General features: G+C 37.1%; 1 protein-coding gene across 2 annotated transcripts in view; it reads right to left on the reverse strand.

The window, feature by feature from the left end:
* The window catches only part of CDH12 (cadherin 12), a 319,865-nt gene that overhangs the window by 73,059 nt on the left and 231,891 nt on the right, over nt 1-14,915 (reverse strand). For both annotated transcript variants that reach the window (XM_074826484.1, XM_074826478.1), the window contains exon 6: nt 4,016-4,135. In XM_074826484.1, coding sequence (XP_074682585.1) covers nt 4,016-4,135 — 120 coding nt within the window. The remainder of the gene's footprint in view (nt 1-4,015; nt 4,136-14,915) is intronic.

A 14,915-nucleotide genomic window follows, 5' to 3' on the forward strand; every position in this document is an offset into this window, starting at 1 on the left:
CTTATTTGTCAAAATTTGACAAGTTGTATTATATTGCAAAAAGCAATATATTCAACAATAGTTTTCAGAAAATGGCTAGGTGCAGATTGGTGCAGATAGTATGCACAACTGAAAAATAAACCAATTGGAAGCATGCTTCTCATCTAAGTTGCTATTGTTTTAGAAAATATTATTGTCTAGTATTAAACCATTTGGGTGTAAAAGCAGTTTTTTTGCCCTGGTGTTATAATGGGTCTGGAATGACAAGAAACAAGCTTTAAGGGTCACTCTTATCTTTATAGCAACTAACTGCTGCTGTGTTAACAAGTAAGAATAGGAACTGTTAGCTTATAGTGTTTGTTCATAGTCTAGAAATAACTTTGACCTAAATCTGCTATTTCTGGAACCTATTAAAAATTCCAGTTGAATTGAATTGTATACCAATTTCCTTTCTCTCCACTTGTAACACTGATGATGATAACGACAACATTAATAACAACTACTGTTTTCTACCTCAGCATGGCATACACTGTACTGCATAGCTTTGGAATATGACTAGCAAATACTTAAGAACATTTAGATACTGCCACGCTATCCATTTGAGCTTTTGAAAACAGTGTTGTTCAATATTTTATTTGTACCAGACAGAAATCTTGAATTGTAAAACTGTAAAAATTTGTTCATATTCATGTGACATTCATGAAAAAATCTTTTTGTAAAGAGGATGAACATTACTAGGTTTCATCTTGAATCTCTTAGTCCATATTTTAGCATTGCGGAGTTACAACATCCTCAGTATGCCCATTCTAAGGAGAAAAGAACTATGAGAATTAAAGACTTCCCTTGTTATACTAGCAAAAGAAGATAACAGTAAGTAGAAAAACATGAAAATGAGCAGATAGTAGTTTGTGAGCAGGAGATGCAGTTCATGATTGTTATACCTCTTTTAGGTACAACTTAGCGGCTTTCTCAGTTAGAGATGATCTTCAGAAAATGAAGAATTGGCTATCACTCTAGTAGTAAAGGTCTCAGTCACCCACTGTTTATTCCTATCTGGAAGTATAAGGGCATTATATATATTTTTCTGTTAAAACTTTTGTCTCCAGCAAAAAAAAATCAATGAGAATAATTTTCATGTCTAGCAGTTCATAGGCAATTTTCCCTTTTCTACCTACTCTATTTCAAAAGCATAGAAAAAAACTTGAAAAATACTATGTCAACCAAAATCATCAGTTCATATGGACAGGACAAGGGTGATTTAAAATTATCTAACCAGCAAAATAGAAAAATAGAATGAAGGTAAAAATCCATGGGAAAGCAGACTATAAATTTTGGTATTGCAGCTTCAGCTTCACAAATATCCAAACTTTAGATTAAAGGTTTATTATAATGTAGGGACCTTACATGCATGTAATGGTGTTCTGAGCATTTTTAAATCCTTCTACCTTAAGATTTTACAAAAAAGAATATTCAGCTCCAGAACTTTTTTTTTTTTTTTCTTTGCAAATATCATTAATATCAAATGTGTAGAAAAGTATGGTCTCGATGAGGCTACTGAAAATTGAAAATAGTATGTATGGGACCTGGGCCAGAAGATATACTCTGCAAAGTTATTGAGCCTTAATTCAACAGGAGATGATCCACTTATGTGGAAGGGAAAATCCAGGTTCCGTGAAAAACCTCCTGAGTAAGTGTTAACATCAATACTCCTGTTGACACCAATTTGGATTTCAAGACTGTAACTGAGGTCAGAATATGGACTAGAATACTGAGTCTAAGAAAATACTTGAGACGTCTAGCCCTAAATAAGAATATTGACCTCACAAACACATCAGAAAATTCGGTGGAAAGAAGTTTATTAAAGGACATTTTAGTAACAGAACAGAATGCACAGAGGAAAGACAAGGGAGGTTATCTGTCTTAAGAGAAGTGCTCTGTGTTAAAGAAAACTCACATTAACATTAGAAGAGCGATTTCATAGCATCAAAAAGTAACCCCCACATATAAGATCTGAGTCCTTAAAATGTGCCAATCTCCAGCAGGGACTGTAATGCTTTTAACCTTCCTACAAGAACAATAAAAACTAAGTCTCCTGCTTCCATATACTTTGCTTACCTCCAGCAAAGCACTGCAAAAAATTAGGTCAGTAAAGAAAGGAGTAAAGGGGCAGTTGTGACATTCAGACCCATAAAGGTTAAAAACTATTTAAGTGTACTAGATTCATATCAGAGTAAATGTTTATCACCTATCAGGAATGATTTGAGAAAGGAGTATGTGTAAAGTTATGTGCATGCCAAACACAATCCTTATTTCACATATAAAGTTATTGTCAGTGGTTTCACCATTACCACTTTGTGATGAGATCTTGAAGTAGTAACAGAAATTTCCACAAACACGCCAGCTTCTGTGTGGTAGAAGCTAAAAAGTAAACAGAATGTTCAGAACTGTTTGTAAAGGAATAAAGAACGGAAGTGTTATGATTAAACCATTTCATATACCCATATGAGCTTCCTTCTTGAATACTGTGTGTTTCTCATCCTGAGAAGGATGATCAGTGTTATGGAATGGTTTCTGTTTAAAGAAGTCTTCAATCTAGAAAAGACACAATGGGGGGAGAATATGGGTCTATAAGGTCATTGAGAACTAATAAAAAGGAATTAACTGTTCACTGTCTTGTGCAATGTAAGTGTGGGGTATAAAATAAGTTAAGAGGTGCACATTTCAAAGAAGCAAAGAGTTGATGGTTCTTAACACAAAAAAAACTTTTGCTGTGGAATGTCTAGTCACTCAGTGTGCAGATATTGCGCTCCTGGAAAAGTCAACTCTGCTGGGAAGTGGACAAGTTATGCAGGAGAAATTTTTTCAGAGTTTTAGTTACATGGACACTGCTAATCACCCAGGAACTTTGTAAGAACAAGTTGTTGAAGGCTAGAAGAGTATTCAAGGGGTGCATCACTAAACACTTCTTTTATCCTTCACTAGAGCTGAGCAAGCCATCACTTTTGGAAACATGATACAGGGCAGCATGGACCTTTGGTCTGACCTAGTATGGATATTCTTATGTTCTTTAAATAACTACAAGGCAATGTCTCAAAACTGTCACTAGAATGTAAGAGTCAGCAAAAAAAGCCAAAAACAGCAACCCCAAAAATGCTTATCCACCTGCCAGCAGTTCTGAGTTTGTCTGTCATTTTGTGCGCTAACAGTCTTATAAGGCTTTCACCACCAAACTATTGATTGATCAGGGATAAAGGCTCTTTAACACACAATCTAGCATCCAAATAAATCTTCAGTGGAAGGAGAAACTATTTGCTGAAAGGGGCATATGGACAACTATCCCTGTAACACATTCAGGATGACACAATGCATGGCATTCACCATGTAGGTTATTGGCTACTTAACTGAATTGCTAAATAAAGAAACAAGAATGACAGTCAGAAATATAGGACAAGATACCTAATCAACATGTCCACCAACCTCCCAAATACTTCAGTCTCTTTAAACATATTATCCTTTACTGTACACACATCCAGTAACCCCAGAAAAACACTATGCCCCAGGAAAAGAGAAGGGCAGGAGATGATTAGCCATTCCACAGTCTCAGATTAGCTCTATATAGCAAAACAATCATTGCTAGAGAATTTCTGAGTAAATTCAGCAAGTAAAAATGCTGAGAAAAAAAGAATGTACACCTAAGATACAAAACTGAATCATCAGGATTAAAACCAAAAAATAGAATGCATACAGCATATAAAGCTTTAGCTATAGAGAAATGGTAAAGCATAAAAACCCCCAATTGTTCAATGTATACATATTTTAGGTACACCAGGACTGACTGAAGGAGCATGTTTGTTTTGTTTCTACAACAGATTGTAATTCATTCAAAAACTAGTCAATACTCAAAACTGAACCATGTGCAAAGTTACTCTACTGGCTTTTGGCCATATCAGCCCAGTCCATATTTATTCATTGATACTGCCCACATGAATCAAAATCCAAAGTTTAAATCTTCCACTGCTGCTGATAAACTATTTACCTGTCTTCGGATCAATGGAGAAATATGGTTGCCCCTGAAGAATACTGTAAACCACTCTAGCACTGTTTCCATAAGTGGGATCATCAGCATCTGTCGCCTTTACTTGAAGCACATATGCTCCTGCAAAGAAACACAAGTAATCACATTTTCAGTATAGAGCAGTGACCAGGGATATTTCAGACACATTAGTCCTGTTCCTAGTGGATTCTGTTGTAATTCTTGTTCCACTGGAAACAAGACAAGAATAAAACAGTCAGTTCTTCAGCTCCACACTAGCAACCTTCTAGGTAACAGCTAAGGCATAGTGGAAAAAGGGAAGCAGCCCACCATCGGAAGATATTTATAAACAGTTTAGGATGCATCCATTGTTTACAAAAACTTTTTACCCATACATATATGATGGAGGTCTGGGGAAGCACAATACTGGACTTTGAAAAAGGAGTATACCCCACAGTTTTGTGAAAAGGTAGACAACTGTGGAAGCAAAATATGTGATATTGCCTTTAAAAAATATTGCCTCTAAAACAAGTGTTTGGTCAAGCAGCTCCTGAATCTGTCAGTGAACCAATCGCTAAGTACCTTGAAAAACTATACTGCAGTCTTCTGAAGGTGGAATTCACATTCCCATTGTAGAATGAAATTAGCTGTTTGTTCAGCCAGTTGTCTTCAAAATCCAGACTTGAGTCATCTTGCCTTTTCAATACAGCTCAGTAGGAAACACAAATACTGTGGAGAAGAACCTCCCCCTTACACTCTGTTTTCAGTCATGGTTATAGACCAGACTTAGTGCTGTTTGCTTTATATTCTGACTTAAGGGGGACCCATGGAGCAAAAAAACTGCACATGAAGACAGAAAACTCACCATAAATGGCAATAGTAGCAGAAATGTCTTGTCCCTCTTGCTGGTTACTAAGAAATTTACCTGCATTTCCCCACTGCTCCATAATGAAAATAGGGTTCAAATTATAGTCTTCAGCAAAACAAACAGACTCATATTTAGACTTTTCCATCAGCTTTGAAGAATTAATAGTTTCCTATGATCTTCTGTGCAAATGAATGTTGGGATTTGCAAAGCTGATTTGGAGTGAGTGAGGGTTAGGACCACGTACATGAGAAACAGCACAGGGAGGAGGGTTATCCCCACTGGTTTTACTTTAAGAAATGTTCCACATTTGGAGGTCATTTGACATTTTTTTCAAGAATACCTGTGGAATACTACAAGTGCTTCAAGACTGGTACTTTTCTGTAACGAAAACTGGCAAGTTTCAAAGGATGTTCACAATCTAAAATTAACCTTAATGGACTTGTCCAGGTTTATTTCTGGGAGTGCTTCACTGTTTGGAGGATTTTTTTTTTCAGTGTGTATCCCCCTCATATCTCTATATGAGAACTGGCAGTGGTGCTGAAGGGTTTGGAATTAACATTGTAAAAATACTTGCTGCATGATGGCTGGTCATACAAGACTGCTTCTGTTACAGTTCTTTATTGAACAATAGAGAATGAAAAGGTACTCCAAGAGATATCTTTCTATCTCTTGAAGAAGACACAGAACTATGTGTTATTTGACTAACAATCCCTTTTTAAAGTCAATAGGTTGATCATGTTTTTAAGCTGAGGGCAAGTTTCATTAAATTCAATTTCTAAAAGAAAGAAGTTATTAGCAATGAATAAATGAATGAAAATAAACCACTGAGATGTATTCAGTTAACTAAAAGCTTGAGGTTACTCTCTTGATTTTCTGGATGTGAAGGGTGAAGAATGATATGTGTTAGAGAAGACCAAAGTCCAGGTTCAGTATAACAATTGTGGAAGCAGTGCCTACTCAAACACTTGTGCCTTTCTTTATATAACACATAACTATAACTGACTATATATTAAATAGCTTAAAAAAGCCCAGCTGAAGGAATAGATTTTCCTACTGGAATGACAGACAGAAGCTATATAATACCTGTAGAGCATTTGATGGCTTTCATCTGTTCCTGACCATAAGGAATATCTTTGTAATAGGATCTTCCACTTTCAGCCCTGTGTTCTGCTCCAGAAATTCAGGGAGGCACAGAAATAGCTTAGTTCTACTCCAGAGACCAAGATGGAGAAGGAAATGGTAGCTTTCATATTTTTCCCCCATTCCCTCAAAAAAAAGTACATTCACTGTATGTGCCACCTTTGGGCCCTTACTGTTGTGCAAGAAAAAGCAACATCTGTTCCTTTTGGAGCAATTACATTGACAGAACATGTTCACTCACTGTACAGTACAACATCCTTTCCCAGTATACACACAATTGTCTTCCTTCATTGTTACAGTATCTCACTATCTTTCCAACCTAAAAAGTTCAGTCTATTTTTTCCACTGAAAAATATCAACTCATTTATTTACTATTTTACTTTATTGAATCAATACCTAGAATATGATTTTGACTCCTTATAATTAAATGACATTTCATTATTGTTGTTATAAAAAAGATCAAGAAAGAAAGATGATCTGTATTTAATAGATAAAAAGCTATTTATATTTTACCTTGTTAGGCCTATCTTTTTATGCACATGGTATAGCATTTAAGTTGTATTCAGATCTGCAATAAAAGAACCCACAACAAGTCATATGCTATGAATAACATACATCAGCATGACACTACCTGCTAGCATAAGTAGAATTCATAAATTTACTTCCTCCAGGTGAAATAAAACAGAAAAAAAACCCCAAATCTAACACCTGTAATTGAGTTTGATACTGTCCCACAAAACAACCTTGTCTCTAAAATGCAGAGACATGGTTTTGATGGGTGGACCACTCAGTGGATGAGGAACTGGCTGAATGGTCACACTCAAAGAGTTGTGGTCAATGGCTCAATGTCCAGGTGGAGACCCGTGATCAGTGGTGTCCCTCAGGGGTCTGCACTGTGGCCAGTATTATTTAATAACTTTGTCGGGGATACGGACAATGGGATTGAGTGCACCCTCAGCAAGTTTGCCGATGACACCAAGCTGTGTGATGTGGTCAACACAGTGGAGGGAAGGGATGCCATCCAGAGGGACCTTGACAGACTTGAGAGGTGAGCCTGTGCAAACCTCATGAAGCTCAACAAGGCCAAGTGCAAGGTCCTGCACATGGGTCGAGGCAATCTCATGCACAGATAAAGGCTGGGTGATGACTGGATTGAGAGCAGCCCTGCAGAGAACTTGGGAGTAGCACAGGATCAAAAACTGACTATGAGCCAGCAATGTGCACTTGCAGCCCAGAAAGCCAACTGTATCCTGGGCTGCTTCAAGAGAAGTGTGGCCAGCAGGTTGAGGGAGGTGATTCTCTCCCTCTACTTCACTCTCGTGAAACCCCACCTGGAATACTGCATTCAGCTCTGGGGCCCCCAACATAAGAAATACCTGATTCAGCAGGTCCAGAAGAGGGCCATGAAGATGTTTGGGGGGCTGGAACACCTCCTGTATGAGGACATGCTGAGAGAGTTGGGGTTGTTCATCCTAGAGAAAAGGAGGCTCCAGGGACACCTTATAGTGGCCTTCCAGGACTTAAAGGAGGCCTACAGAAAAGGTGGGGAGGAACTCTTTGTCAGGGAGTGTAGTGATAAGATGAGGGGTAACAGTTTTAAACTGAAAGACACTGGAACAGGTCGCCCCTCCCTGGAAGTGTTCAAGGCCAGTTTGGATGGGGCTTTGAGCAACCTGATCTAGTGGAAGGTGTCCCTGGCCATGGCAGGGGGGTTGGAACTAGATGATCTTTCAGTTCCTTCCAACCCAAACCATTCTCTGATTCTATGATTTACGAGTAAATGTATGGATTAGTAACACTTCAGAATAAGAGAAACTTTATCAAATATACTAACAACACAAATCAGGAACTACTGACTCAGTATAGTCATCAACTTCTCTTAAGTTCAAACAGGTAAGTAGTGCTAAATTAAGATATTCGAGTAACCTTAATTTTTCCTTGTTATGATGTAAATATTCACATATATTTAAGATGTTGTCATGTGAGGTATTGAATGTGTTAGTGGGGGGATATTTAACAAGCAAAGTTGGTAATTTTTCATAAATGTAATCCATACAGTGTCTCAGAAGACTGAAACAACAGATATAGCAGTAAATGTGTTTATCTATTTTTGCATATTCCAAACAAAGCTACTGTGGCTGGGAATGGATTTTGGAGCTTATCCCCTATTCCATCATTTGTTTTCTAACCTCTAGCAACAGCAGCTTAAAACCAATCTATATCCTTTTTATAGAGCAGTGACCAGCTCCCCTTCCTTCTAAAACCACTATGACCACCAAGTGGCTCCTGATACATCACCAGCAGCAGCTTCCTCCAAACCAGAAATTATTTACCAAAACAAAGCTTTGCTGAAAGAGTGTGAGACAGAATGAGTGCTTTCACAGCGATACTTACAGTGGACTTCATGTCCTACCTACTATTAGACTTCTACCATTGTAGTACCTGCACATGCATGCCAGGAACCTGCAGCTCGCTTTGCAGCCGGGGGCTGGGCACAGGGAGCCTGGTAGCGCTGGTCTGCACGTACTGGTGATGCACAGGTAGGCATGTTAAACACCATAGCTGAATCCATATCTATGTCTAAGTTCTCACACAAAAATGTGACATTACAAGGTGAAGGGAGCAGACAGTGGCCATGAGCCTGCCTGGAAATTCTGCCACTGACCCAGGTGCCTGATGATCCCTGCACATACTGATTCTTAGTTGTATAAAAATGTTAGTTTAGATATTCTTAGGTACATGTTCCAGGTAATTCAACCTTATTACACAAAAGAAGGAAGAAATGCTGATTTATAAACTAAGTTTTATTAAGGCAGACATTCAAAGTCATATTTTAGTTTGATAAATAGCAGACTCTGAATATGAAAAATAATCCATTTCACAGTGGCAGCAGTTTCAACTGTATTAATTTATCTGTCAGATCTTTTACAACAAACAGATAGTATGTAAGCTTATGTTTTTATGAGAGATCAGGCATGGTTTTTTAATGTGCCTCCAGTCATTTACTAACTTACATACATACCAAATGTTCTAAAGAAGTTTTCTGAAATTGATTTCTTTCAGTATTATCTTTTAGTATTATCAAGCATTGCTCACTGTATCTAACAAGCTTTCTATTTTATTGCAAAGCATAAAACCAGTATATTTTTAAAAGTAGATTCTAAAATCTAAGTATTTTTTTCCAGGCAATAATACAGGGCACTACAGCTGTAAATCTTTAATGCACAAAGGTAGTGATGGAGGATTACATTTACTATAGCTCATGACAATTTAATTAAAGTATATACTTACCTTACTACATGGAGTAATCAAATGAACAAAAAACCTCATGATATTGTTTGTTGTTTGGAAACACCTTATATAATAGCATTTAAAGCCTTATATTTTAATTTTTGATGTGAAATCAACAAATATTTGATGCAAGGCATTATAAAATGCAGAATAATAGAATGATGTGCTTAAGTATTTATGTTTTAGAAAGAAAAGAAAAATAATGCTAAACCATTCACATGGCTCAAGGAAATGGTATGGAATTTTAATGAAGATTATATTTTCTTTAAAATAATACAGACAGTATTGAAGACTAATATATTGTAAATAGTTGTCACAGTAAGTATACTGGCCTGAATTTTACTCTGGCTGAAGTCCAAAGGCAATCCAGCAATACCTGCAAATAGAATGGGACCCAAGATCTCTAACTTCTTGGCCAAACTGACTACACTAGCATTAAAAAAGCCTTGTAGTTTATATTAGATTGACTGGAAGGAACTATAGGAAGCCTGAGTTTATACCACAATGAGAATTTTTATGAAATATGGATTTGATTTCTAGAACTATTACCATTTTTTCTGGCAGTCTTTCATTAGTAAAAATGTTACTTTGCCAAAATCAAAAGAATCTCTGAAAGAAGAGCAGTACTGATTAAATCTCTTCCAATCCAAAGAGTGCTAGAAAGAAATTTCAGAATTTTCTAATGTACCCAGTTTGATATTTTCAAATTGCTTATGAGTGACCAGTTAAAAATTGTTAAAAAAAAGGGTCCAAAATTCAGTCCATCCCAAATTTCAAACCAGAACATTTAATTTATTGGTTTTCCCCCATTTTTTTCTAGTAAAAGACTAAAATATTGACCTTTTGTACTCTTTCAACCTGGAAATAATTTTACACATCACCAAAGCATAGGTGGGGTATCTTGCTGGCTGTAGAGCTATTGTTGGCTTCCAAAAAAAAAAAAGCAGGAAATCTTAATTTCTTATGTTCGGTTTGTTGAACTCGAGGGCATGACCAAGAATTCACAAAACTCAACTGGGACTAGATAAATTGGTTATTTCACTGTAGAGGAAAATGAGAGGATTCAAGGCTAGGAGAATAAGACAACAAACTTCTTTAGATGATTACTGCAAAAATGTGTAGTCAACGGAATTGCAAACACAAAGAAAAAAAGGAGATGGGGATATGTCAAGCTTTTTCTCATTAAGGTTTCACTAGGCCTGCAAATCCCGTTAAGTTTGTTAATAAATGCCAAAGTTCAGTTAAGTAGTGGTAGTGCATTATTTTCCACAGAAAGTGAAGGGGACCTGCTTTGAGGCTTCGAAGAGGCAATAGAAGGCTAGAAGGGAGCAGTCAGGTTTGGGGGTAACTGAGAGGGGAAGGGATACTGCAAGTGAGAGCAGGACTTCAGCATGTTGAAAGTGTTCCACAGACTCTGGATGGAACCTCTCTCCATTCTGCATAGATCAGAGGTTCATTCAGAGATGGTTGCTCAGGCCCTTGTCCAGCCAAATTTTTAATATCTCCAATGACAGAGATCCCACAACCTCTTCAGATGCTCCTATGGGATCCTGCCAAACAGATTCCTAAACAAGCTCAAGTCTCCTCTTTGGGAGTCCAGGGCGATGATTTTAGTAGGAAATGAGTATGAGTATGAGACATTGTATGCAAATTGTCATAGAATTTACTTTTTGCAATGGACTATCAAGGTAGTTGCATCTACTCATGGTAAATAAAGATCAAATAGCAGATCTTCTGCCATAAGCTTTCTTTTTGTTTTCTTTTTTTTCCCCAACATGGTTTTCTTGTAGTTAGAAGAGTTGTCATCATCTAGCTGTACAACCTCTCCCCTACCACATGTTCAATTTTCCACTTCTGTCACTGCTGGGAGTTGTTGGTGTCCAGTACTTTTAAAAGAAAACAAGACGATTGTGCAGACATTTTTTAGTGGGCAGGAGGAAAGAGGGACATAACTGCTTGCATAGAAACTCACTATTTTTCACAATATTCTTCATTAACAATTCCAAGCATATCACCTTGGCAACCTGAACATCACCCATCCCCTTTTCAGAATTCAAGTAAAAACCTAACCAACATCTACCTTTCTTTCTAGGAAAAAAAAAAGGAAAAGTGAATTTATGACTCACTGCAGGACTGCATTGCAATTCAGATCAGGAGATCCCCTGTCTCAATAAATAATCCCCTGACCTGCCACTAGCAGTTTTAACAAAACTCTAGTACTGGGAGAACATGTGCATCTGTAAAGAGAGATGCTGACATTGCCCTTTTGGGGCTTATCTTTTATAGAAGAAATTACCAATAATATGTTTTGAAGATATACTCCACAAGCTGTCTCCCACAAAAGTAATATGAGGAAGGCATATTTTACTTGGAAAAGCCAGTTTCCAGTTTATGTATTCATGGCTGTTCAGCCCTGATAATAACACAATATCTTGAATACTAGACACAATCAGGGAAGCACACTTTTCTCCTGTTTTGCATTCTAGGCATTACACTGAACATATAGATATTTTTCTCTCAGCTGTCAGAAGCAGCCATGTCCACAAAAGCAATACTGCCATTCCCTGTTGTAATTGATGAAGAATGGCAGTTTTTTGCTAATACTTCTGCTGTGCCAGTAGCTAAAAGCAGCTGTTGCGAGTCTCAGCATTTAGTGCATAATCAAACATATTTCTAGTATCCCTAGAATAATGTTTGATTTAGAGTGGCAACAATCCAGGGAGCATGGAAGCTGGCTTTGTTAAGCTGAACCACATGCACACTTCAGTTTCATCTGGAAAACAGTGCTTTAAGTGTTGAGCTTTTTTCCCTGGCAAATTGTAAGACATGGCATTGTGAAGGGGAAAGACTTTTCTGTTTCTTCTTCCTGTAAATGCTTTATAAAGCATTTTGCCTGTAAATGCTTTATAAAGTAGAACTAAGGTTTTAGAAAGAGTCAGTACATTTTATTGCCCACAGTGTTTTTGTCTCAAAGTCTTTCTTGCAAATGAATTAATAGGTCCCTTTTTCCTGGCTATCCTTGTCTCCCTCATGGATGATGAGGATAAACAGGGGAAACTTACTGCTGTGGGGTTTTTAGATAACTATTTAGCTTGGAAATCAGCAAAGCAATTATTTTCTTTCCCCTTTTTTTTCCTATCCTCATCTTTTGGGGTCGGCCAGAGTTAAGCCACTAAGGGCACACAATCTGGCTAAGCTAATAATGACTCTGTTAGCACTGAATATTTATTTAATTTATTTATTTTTATTAATTTAGGCTATTTATTTATTTATAAAGACATCCAGCTGCTTATACAGTCCCAAGGCTGTGATAATGTTTACAGAGGTTGCACTTCTGAAGCAAATGAGGAGCTTGAAATAGCAGCTAATACTCTATACCCAATACGCATATAAAGGAGTAGCCTGGTAAAGTAACTGCTGGAAATAATGCACAAGAAGAACAGCACAAGAACCAATTAGCAAATACTAAGTCTAACATCCATCTGTTTGAGAAATAGATCTCTTGAGAGTGATTTTTCCTTTCTGTTTTCAAGTCTGTGTATTGTTTTCCCCTTACCAATATGACAGAAGATCCTCTCACATATATGAAATTTAACAAATAGAAAAACTTAGCTTTGACTTTTGCTTTTATCATCTTGACAACCTGATAACTTTTCAGGCCATGACTCAACAGGGACTTAATTTTGCCAGTATACCCATCACAGCGAGGATGTGGGAGATAAAAATAACTAGTACATCCTCTAATCATGATAGCTATGCTGGTGAAACCCCTACTATAGTTGTCTCTGTGATGATAAAAGCATGCTTCTGTTGGTTTAGTTTATGTTTTGCAGGGAAGTGGTGTGAGCTGTATTAGAATGTTCCTTTCTGATATCAAATGCTATGTCTAAACCAGAGAACTTTGCCAAAAACATCATGAAATTTGATGTGTCCTGGGAAGTAAATATTTTCTTCAATGGAATTGTGAAATAATAGGTGTTAGCCATACCTGATGCACTGAAATTTTAAAGGTTTGAGGAAAAAAGAGTCAACCCCAGAATGATAGCATAAAGAACTGCTATTCATTTATTAATCTGTAAAGTGGTTTCAGTGTGATCAAAATATTTTTCAGAAGCAAATGCTCAAAGAAAAGGGTAAGTATTAAGCTCAGTTTGAGTGAGGAAAGTGATATACTGGAATTGTTTCCTAGCTTTTGAATGCTAATGTAACTTGATGGTTGTCATGATGTTTAGCTGTACAGCACTTGTTAATATCAGCCGCGCGTGCCTTTCAACAACATACCATTCTTCTAGTGCCAGATGAAAGAGTACTGTGAAAAGAAGCATTTGTAAGCAATCCAGGATACAACATTCACTTTTGTTATGGAAGAGATCCTGGAGATTCTTAAGGTGTTGAAATTGTGACACTCCCTTCCCCACCCCACCCCCCCACCCCCCAAAGTACACCAAAAATGGTGGTCATTACATAAAGAATTCAGGAGAAAGCATGTCATAGGGTACTTCCATTATTTTACTGTTTTAAGTTTTCATGAGCTCAAATTTCACACATCAATTCTTCAAATGTCAAATGATTTATTCAGAATGTAGTAATGAGAAAAACTGAGCTTTACACAGGACACAAGAAGAAATAAGTGTGAAATAAATGTCATTCATACTGAATGTCAGTTAAAGGGACTCTGTTTTGACTCTCAGTAGATGTTTGGATGGTATACGGAGGCCGGTTTATTACCAGATGTTTGACCCGGTTAGAAATAATTTAATTCTGTGTTCACCCAGGCATCTTTACCTGAATAAAGTTCATTTCTACACCAGAATTTGGTGAATAAATCTTTTTTAGTTTTGAATGACAGGAAGAAATTTATCAGGATCTTTTGGCCAGTTAATAGAGTCATGCACTTCGGATCAAATTTTGGTAACCAAATTTCATACTGATCTGGTGACATTTCAAGGAAAAGAGATTTGGGAAGGCTGATGACTGAGCAGTTTTAAAGTTTGTTTTGCCTGCATCACATCTCTTCCCACCTACTTAAAGTGTTGTAGCTGAATCTCTCCTGAAGGATGCAGAGCAGTCTTCATGAACAACTTTTCCTTTATGTTTTTTTGTATTTACCTTTAGATCTTTTCTTCTACTTAAAATCTCCTAAGGGCAAACTTGGATTACACAGAGACATGGTAACATGCAAAAGTAACCTCAGAACACAACAGTGACTTCTACACAGTCTAGTATACAATGTGATATTCTGTGAAACGTGCTGATTTTTCTTTAATTATTTAATCAGAATATTGCTTTGAAGGCTTTCCTGGTACTTCAGAATCGAACCACTGAAGGATCCATAGAATTTTACTCTATACATTTGCATTAAAATTTAAAACTGAACCATTCAGTGACTTAATTCATAATTTTTATACTATTCTACATAGCTTCCTACATCAACATCCAACTACACTAGCCTTCAGCAGTGATAGGGGACAGTAACCCCACATACCCATGATAGGAGTCTACCTATATGGGCTTCAGAACTTGGAATGGCATGGTTGTCCTCAGGCCCAACAAAAGGTTCCCCTCCTGCAAACTCATTTGCAAGAGTAAGAAAAATGGTAAAAG

This window comes from Strix aluco, chromosome 1, assembly GCF_031877795.1.
Source record: "Strix aluco isolate bStrAlu1 chromosome 1, bStrAlu1.hap1, whole genome shotgun sequence".
Classification (NCBI taxonomy): domain Eukaryota; kingdom Metazoa; phylum Chordata; class Aves; order Strigiformes; family Strigidae; genus Strix; species Strix aluco.